The 9,321-nt window shown below is 40.1% G+C and overlaps 1 protein-coding gene across 1 annotated transcript in view; it reads right to left on the bottom strand.

Moving 5' to 3' along the window:
• IMPG1 (interphotoreceptor matrix proteoglycan 1) overlaps positions 1 to 1,506 on the bottom strand; it is a 133,197-nt gene extending 131,691 nt beyond the window's left edge. The window contains exons 1-2 of the mRNA XM_040430042.1: positions 1,449 to 1,506; positions 763 to 929 (exon numbers count right to left, since the gene is read on the bottom strand). Of these exons, the coding sequence (XP_040285976.1) occupies positions 763 to 929; positions 1,449 to 1,506 (225 nt within the window). The remainder of the gene's footprint in view (positions 1 to 762; positions 930 to 1,448) is intronic.
• Positions 1,507 to 9,321: the final 7,815 nt, after the last annotated feature.

The following is a 9,321-nucleotide window of genomic DNA, read 5'->3' on the forward strand; positions in this document are numbered from 1 at the left end:
CCACAAACAGGAAGTTAATATCACCAACCATTCCCATTTTATTAAGGTGTATCCATATAAATGGCCTACCCTGTATATTGTTTCTCTGCCTGAATAGCAATTATTTTCTGATGTTTAAGCACTGCCCTGTTTAAGTGATCATTGACAGATAATAGGGGTCATTTATTATGACCCCCCACACCAGTTTTTGTAATAAAAAAGACCACATTTTGTGACTTTTTAAAAGGACGTGCACCAAATTGAAGCACACATGATGTTTGTACGCCATCCTAACACTGGAGAATGGCGGGGGCAGGTGAAGGTAGATGCTTCTAATGTATGATGAGGTTTGCGCCTCATCATAAATTAGGCACACCCTCCAACAGCGCAGGGGCTTATCAGAGAAAAACAGTGTAAAACACTGGTCTTTGATAAAATTAACCCTGTTGTTTTCACATTTTGTGTAAAATAAAAACTGAATTTGCCTCAATAATGCCAACGAAAAACATCCTGTGGCTGCAGCGAATAGACATTTTAGGCCTCTCATATACGCTAAATAGGCCTCTCATATACGCTAAATAAGTAAGTAAATCTTATTGTCTTTCATTTACAAAAGAAATTTAAATTGAACGATATTTAACAGAGTTGCGTTGTATTCTGCCCCCTAAAAACACAACTGGCAAAGCTACAAAATTTACAGATTAAAAAGTTGTGACTGTTTTCCAGGGGCTTATCGGCTCCAACAACAAATCTAACCAGAGAGCAGTACTACATATACTCTACCTGTTGAATAATATCCAGATGTTCTTGAGAGCTGCTAAAGTTCTTTCCAATGTCAAATAGGCAAAAAGATTCTTGTTGACATGCATCAACCCAGTTCTGGTATTCTGTAGTTTGAGGAATTCGATCCATGAAGATCCGGAAGGCTTCCCATACTGCCTCCTGGCAGACTAAAACCAAAAGAATGAAAAATAGTATTATGAATTAATAACCAGATTTATTTTTAGGTACAGGAGCATTTACTAAACTTGACGTTTCATATGCCGTTCTTAGCATGAAGTCCACTGGTGTAAGATGTACTAAAATGTATTATTTTTAGCTCACTGCAGGAGGGGCAATGCTCTAGAAGCTGGTGTAGATTTCAGGATTCATTTTTAGTTATTTTCTAGGATTAGTCATAGGCCCCATTACACCTCCTGCGCTTTACTGCAGCTGCATCTGTTGTTGCAAAGTTCATGAAGATATTAGGAAGTCAGATCATTATATAGACTTGACACTGAATGCACTACTGTCCATACACCATACTGACTATATAGCAGACACTGACAAACATCTCAGGAAAGAATTCAACTGCATACTACTGTATCTCGGTCTGCTTTGATGTGTGGAGTCCTCATGCATAGATATGTGCAGGGAGAAAGAACACTGGACCAGCGGCCAGGTAAACATGAACCAATAGAACCTCTTACGCTTTTTAAACCATGAATGATTCTTAATCATAGGTCGTAAGCTATGATTAAGAACCATCTCACCGATGTTTGTAACCTATCTGGAATCAAACAATCAGTTTTTACCTTACCTGGCATGCCTGAGCAACCTTGGAAAATCTTTCACTTTACTGACAATTACTATACATTGCACTACTAAGGGGCAGTGGCAACTGTAGAAAGGCTAGATGTGTTGTATTTCAAGACTCATGATTCATGTTATGACCCCGTACTCAAGCATTGCATTTGTACCCTAGATGTTAGCTGCATAATATTTAATGTCCTGCAGTACTCCATTAAAGCTGGTATACTTAAACACTGTCAACACATTCATTTGATCATAGTCAAGTTTTGGGGACATGAAAGGTAGAATCAGTGGCATAACTAAAAAAAAAGACTGGACCCCATAGTAAATGGGCTCTCCCCTCCCCCAGCAGCTTCTTCGCAATCCCCTCCTCCTGTGCAACCCCCACTCCTGTGGCTACTTAAGATCGCTCTCTCAGATGAAGCCCGGCAGCTGCTCCGTCCATTTCCTACAGTGTCTCTGCATATAATGGATGTCAGAATTATGCAGTTTAGACTATGGCTATACAGAAACTTTGGCAGCGTAACATTGATTGCAATGTCACGCTGCTAAATGTACAATTAATGACAGCGCTTCGACCCACAGGTTAGAGAAACCACAGCGTAACAGTTCTCAGAAATCCAAACCTGCTGGATTTCAACGTGACTTCATTTACTATAGTTAATTGTGATTTAGTTGTGCAACAATACATTCTAAATGTTGCCTAGTCCTAAAAAAGTTAGACTTTTGACTGTGTAATGTCCGAATAGTGTTTTTTTAGCTCAGAATTCTGACTTAATATCTCAAAACTGTGTTATCAGAAGTCTCTGATGAGTATGAGTGGGAATCTCTTGCACAAGCAATGGGAGATAGTGAAGTTGATGTAATCAACAAGACCAGTTGCATGTAGAATTCCAATTAGGGAGACCTTCAGTAAGGGAGTAAGGGAGACCTTTAGGTCATTTATCTTTACCTTAAGAAATGATGATGGAGGTTAAAGTAAAATTCTCTCTCCAGCTCTGTGAAGCATGTCTGACAAACAGGAAAATATTGAAGGACACAGGATATGAGCTCACAGAGGGGGAGTTTCATAAACCAAATATAGCACTCAATATAGTGGATAACAGATATAACACTACAATTAATATGAATTCTAAATTAGAGCCATAGTTGGGACAGCCCAGCTTTTTGATATTGGAAATAAAAAAATAAAAATTTTTTTTATTGGTAACAGTCTTTCGTATATGTAATTTGTACAGTATGTTGGAAGTGATGGTTGCTATGTGTAAAATACATTATCTAATGTCTATGGCTTGTTTACAAAGCATGATATGTCTTAAAGGACAGTTTGATACCACTACAATGGTTATGAAATGAATACATTACAGTATACATTGCATCATTAAAGGGAAACTCTCGTAATACTGTTTGCCATTGTAAATACTGTAGATGCTAGGAAATCCTCAATACTATGAGCAACATTTTATCAGCTACAATATTTTATTTATTCAAGCTGCTGCTTAGTGATGAACAATGTGGCCCATGAGATTCAACGTTAGATCTCTGCACTAGTGTTGATCGAGCACCAAAGTGCTCGGGTGCTCAAGTAGAACATTTCGGGATGCTTGGATGCTCTACCGAGCACCAGAGCACAATGGAAGTCAGTGGGAGAAACCGAGCATTAAACCAGGCTCCCCCTGCTCTGAAGAGGGGAGGGTGACTGGTTCTTATGAAAAGGTCAGACATTGATGAAAACACCAATGAAATGGTTCGAGAACAGCATGGGGAGGATGTCTGGATGCATCTTGAACTCCCAGTCCGAGTAGTACGCCACTTTTACAGACTGACAATAATATGCACCAAACTGAAGACAAAATCGATTTGAGGAAAAATTGTTAGGAAACTTTCTTTCCTGTATATTTACTTGTATAAAAAGAGCAAGTGCTGCCAAAAATTACAAGGAAGAGGCACTGCGATACAACCTGTATATCACATAAAGGAGGGCCTCATTCACATTGTGGTACAATTGTTCAGGTAGTGGGACTCCTACACTCATAAAGCCTATGCACTAAGCGAAAGGGCTGCCAAAAATTACAAGGAACCGGCACTACAATACACCCTTTATTACACATAAAGGAGGGCTTCATACACACCCTTGAAAAATTATGATTGATGGCCTGCTGGTGACCCTCAAAAACTTTAGGAGCAAGGGCCTGCTGCTGATCCTCTAAAACATTATGAGTGAGGGCCTGCTGCTGATCCTCTAAAACATTATGAGTGAGGGCCTGCTGCTGATCCTCTAAAACATTAGGGCTGAGGGTCTGCTGCTGAGCTGCAAAATCATTGAATGCCAGGATATCACTGTGGGCAACTTCCTAAAACGTAACTTTTAATCTACATACAATTAAAATATAAAACATAATAATAGGTGCAGTCCAGACTGGGCCATGATACAAATAGTACAAAAAGCTGTCACTACAATGGACGGTTAGCAAGGAGAATCACCAGCGGCTAATAAAAAATTACACTGAAATAATGTCACTGATATTTAGCGGCCAAACAATTGCGCTGAATGTCAGATATTTAGGCTGCGCAAATGTAAAATAAAAGATGTAGCAGAGGTTGTGTCACTATTAGAAGTGGCACTAACAATTTGGCGCAGGTTGCACTAATAATATATATTGCTGTCAGATACAACTATAAAAGGACTTTTGTGTCTCTAAAAAGTTTTTTCACTAAAATATTACTATTTCACTCCCTCCCTATCTGTCTCTTCTTCAGCACAGCTCTCCCTGACTAAGACTGAGCCGAACACGTGTCATCGGGTGCTATATAGCACCCGATGATGCGTTTCGGCCAGCCAATTACTGTAATGTCAGTAGCCAACATGGCTACGGCATTACAGTAAGTGCCAGCCAACAAACGTGCGGGGAGGAGACTCGAGCATCGCACTCAAGCACAAGCGGCATGCTCGCCCAACACTACTCAGCACTTAAAAATATCAATGTGAAATGCTGGTAGTCTGTATTAATATGTGATCCCTGCACTTCTGTTCCCAGGGGTAGAGGATAATGGCTGGAAGCATTTCTGAATTATGTATAGTAAGATATATATTTTCTTATTTATGACCATGATAGATAGGGAGAACCAGCAGGAACATGTTTTCTTTTAAAGGTTTTGTTTCACCTAGGATATGCCACCAATCTCAGATAGATATGCGTTCCACCTATGGGATCTGCACCTATCTCCAGAATGAAGCTCCTAAAGAGAACAAGATCTCACTGCGCATGCGCGGCAGCCCTCCATTGTGCAGTGCACTCTCCAGTAATTTCTATAGGACTTCCGAAAATAACTAAGCGTTGCTTGGCTAGTTTTTGAGCTCCCATAGAAATTAATGGACGTCGCCTGCGCATGCACGGTGTGCTCTCCCCAACTTTGGGTGCTCTATTCTAGAGTTGAAGTCCGGTTTCCTGAGGGGAAGGAGGAAGCGGACCTCACCGGTGATACGCGTGGGGCGTGTTTTTTATTTTACCAGACCCACCTTGGTAGTCCTTGCATGCTTATTTGGTTCAGGTACCAGGGTTCTTTGATGCCACATCATTATTTATTGGGTATTAATTGTGGATTTGCTAGTCTATGTTTGTTGCACAATATTGGATGCTGCTATTTTGGACTACATACATTTTGCCCATATCTGTGGTTTTTGGTGGGAACTGGGTAGGTGTCTTGACTTATTTTCTACCAGCACCTGTCATATATTGTATACAATTTTTAATCATGTTTGTGTGTCTTTTGCAGCCTAATAAAACTTTTGCATTGCTTTTGCATTCAGTGGATGTGCATTGTTTGGGCCATGTGGCCAGTGTTTGTCAGTGTAGTTGTTTTTAACAGCCATTGCACTCCGTTTCTATTGTAGTGTGCCCCCCTTTCCACTCTTTTCAATGTATTTTTTAGTTCTGTGCTGCGCATTTGTTTAGATGCTGTTAGAGCTTGCTGTGGGTGAGAGTACTAGTGTAAAGCACTTCAGTTCCCATGATATCTATTCCCTCGCACATACATTGCTGCCATGCCCCTCAACTACAGTTTGTAAAGTAGTGCTATTCTTACTCCTTGTCTGCTTTGCTATTCGTTTACTCTCTGACACTGCATTATCTGCTGCCCAGTGTGCAAAACATGATCCCTCCAGAGATAGAGAGGGATAGGAACAACATGTAGCAGAGGCGATAAGAGGCAGGTGCTGTACAACTATAATACATCAAGGATTGGGAGAGGAGAATTAGGCATGTGTTGAGTGTATGGGATTGGATGTCAATCTGCATTTGACACTGGTTTTTCAGAGGCATGTCCGCTAGAGGCGGTAAACTTAGTGAATAATATTTACATATTGGGTTTATTTTATGAAGTACAATTTTTTTTAATTTTTTTAATTCACTAATCTAGCGCTGCTATATTCCGTAGCGCTTTGCAGACCATCAAGCTGTCGCGGATTGGGCTCACAAAGAAAATGTAATTCAACTTTTTTTAAATATGTAACAAATTTTGCTGAGATCATAAAATAAACATGTCATGCATTATTGAAAAAGTTTTATTTTTTTTAATGTGGTGGAACACAATTACATACTTATTTAGTATCAGTTGATAATGACAGTTTATGAACATAAAGTCGCCTTAAAGCAACCCTCCATTTCTAGAGAAAAAAAATAAAATAAAAAAATCACATTAACTGGGGAACAAAAAGAACACTTACCTTGTGACCTCCTTTTAATATTTTTAGCTGCAGATCTTTCAGTTCCCAGGCTTCCATTCATCCAAGATGGCCGCACCACTTCACAGACTATCTGGTGCACATTGTGCTCTTCTTACTTGTCCAACCCTTTTCTTGGACTTGACCAGAACTGTTCATGCAGGGTCATAATGGCCCACCAGTGGGCCCAAGCTCTGACAATAATGGACCCCTAATTAAAAGTAGTTAAGGTCTAGCAGTAGCCAATCTTGGAACCAATAATCAGAATACTGGATATCCTATTAAACTAACTGATTAACTTATTGAAAAAAACTAAAAACGTAAAAGTGGATGTGCACATGTCCTGTGTACACGGAGGGTGGGTCCTCAATCATTTCCTCTGGTAGACCCATGGGACTTCCGTCTAATGCTGTGTTCACGTAACCAATCCTGGGCAATCCATGAAGTGTTCTGGGCTACCAAATACAGAGTATACATCAGGCAGTCTGAGAAGTCGAGTAGCCAACTTGGATGACAGAAGAGGAGCCTGAGAACTGACCAATCTGCAGCTAAAAGATGAAAAGGAGGCACAATGTAAGTGTTCTATTCTTTCCCCAGCTAATGTGAATTTTTTTTCAGGAGGGTCACTTTAATTCCGTTAGATAAACTGATGCCATACTGTAACGAGAGGCGATGCACGCTTCCTTCGCAGCACCGCCAGCATCCTGCGCAAGGAGAGGGACAGGGATGTCGCATGACAGCAGGCAAGCTGCAGGAGAGCCGAGTGCCGATAATGATCGGTGCTCGGCCGAGTTGGGCTGCTGTGAGTGACGTGACGCCGGCCACATCATGTGACTCACCAGCCAGGACTATTTAAACAGGCAGTCTGCTGGCCACAGGTTGCCTGTGAATAAGGTCTTTTCATTTACCCAGTTCTCTGTATTGGTTTCCATTGTACCTTGACCTCGGCTCTGTTTCCTTCACTCCACTTCTGCTGTTTCCTCTGTATTGACGTGACCTCCTGGCATTCGGACCTCGGCTTGTGTTTGCTGTGATTTGGTTATTCCTTTGTACTGACGTGACCTCCTGGTACTGACCTCGGCTTGTTTTGACCTTGCTTACTCTTTTATATGCTTCTTTCGTCCTGTATTTTGACTGCTGCTTATATTTGTTGTTTGTGTATTTAACCCTCCGTGCCTGCCTGTCACTTTGTTTATTATTTTCTCCAGTTTTATTGTTCCCTTTAAGGCCCAGAACTCACTCAGTTTAGGGAATGTCATCCAGTTGTACACAGTCGCCTAGGGTGGGCCGTGCAAGTAGGCAGGGACAGAGGTGTGGGTTGAGCTCAGGGCTGTGCACGCTTTCCCCCTCTGTGACACATACTTTCCTTTTATCAACCACAGTATAAGGCAATTTCAGATGGCTGTGACACAGACTCATTTCAATGTCTTTATGATGGCTGCCATGTCTAGATTTTCCACGGTTCTATTGAACTAAATTTTGGTCTCCTAGGTATCCTATGGGGATCTAATTCGAATTCAGTATATATTTGGCTTTGTGGCCATAATATGATGGTGAGGCACAATCTTAGACTTTGCAATTTTATATGATTTTGCTGCTTCTAATAAAGATTTTTTAACATTTTATAAATATTGAGGGCGTATAGCCTCTTTTCCTTGTAAAGATTCCTTTGTAGGTTATGTGTTCTGAATATAGGAGTACCCTTATGATTATGATGATGTTTTTTTAGGTATCATGGCTGTATTAGGTCTACACCCAAAAGACCCTTTTGGTCTACACCCAAAAGCCCCTTTTTTACTATAAAGAAAAGGATTTAGATGCCTTCCTTAATGAAAGACTTTCCTGATTTTCCTGATCTTGTTAAATTGACAGCCATCCTGTCTTTGACATTGCATGGAGTCTGAATACAACCTGGTGCACCAAGCCTAAATTACATAATAAATTACTCAAAACGTATTATTCTATTATTATTTTTAAATTAAAATAAAGTTTTTGATTTTGCCATTATATTCTCTTGTGGTGGGGTATTCACCATTGACAATAAATGCTCTCTTCTTTCCTTATTTTACTTTACTGGTGGGAATGCATTGTGTAAATTATTTCCATATTGCATGCAATTTCATATCTACCGATGGATAGGAGCTCTTCAGTGCCCTGTGTTTCATTCTTTAATATAGTAATCATATGCATAGCTTTTTAGCTAAAATCATCTGTAGCATTTAATTTAATGTGGGGCTTGCAAAATTCTAGTCATTGAGATTCAAATTGTACTGGAGAGCTAGTCTGGTAAGTATAAAGGACTGGCCTTTAATTAATTTTTCTTTATAGGTTCTCTGGTGTGTTTCTTACCTAAGTCATATTGTAACTGAATAATGAAAGGAAGTTATATCTGCAAATTAGATTTACAAGTATGACACTATGTACATTGTGCTGGGATGTCTAATTTGAAGAAAAGCAGGGGACCCTATGACCCCCTTATGAAAAACCTCTAATAAAGGTGGGCTTTGCAGTTTTTGCACCCATGCAGTCACTAGGCTCTGTCTGTTTTAAAGTACCGTGCATTAAAGTGTCCCGGGCTTTGTTACCATTATATTATGTGGTCAGGATTTCTCTGGAATAGAAGGCACACCCAAGTACAAGAGGGTGCTAAGTAGGGTGCTATATTATAGCTCAGTATAACTTGGAGTTTTAAGGAGGCATACTACACTTATGTGTATGTGGCCTTAGCCAGGGCTTCTCAAACAGTGAGGGAGGCATCACTGGTGAGGTGCCCAAGAAGTTGTTGAGGTGCAGCTGGAGAGGCAGTTTTGCTAAAAGTGCTGCATTATGGCTACAACAATCTATGGTTTAGTAACTCCTTTTGTGCTTATTTTAATGCTATATTTGAATCAGCGCACAAATTAAAGATAAATGGACCAGTATGTTTAATGTTGACTGTGAGCATTGGTTAAGGCCAAGACATCACAGTGTGAAACCTGCTCAAAAATAAAACGGTCATTATTAACATGACTGATATAGAAATGTCATTAGTTGCTCTGATACAGATG

This window comes from Bufo bufo, chromosome 4 (assembly GCF_905171765.1).
Source record: "Bufo bufo chromosome 4, aBufBuf1.1, whole genome shotgun sequence".
Lineage (NCBI taxonomy): Eukaryota > Metazoa > Chordata > Amphibia > Anura > Bufonidae > Bufo > Bufo bufo.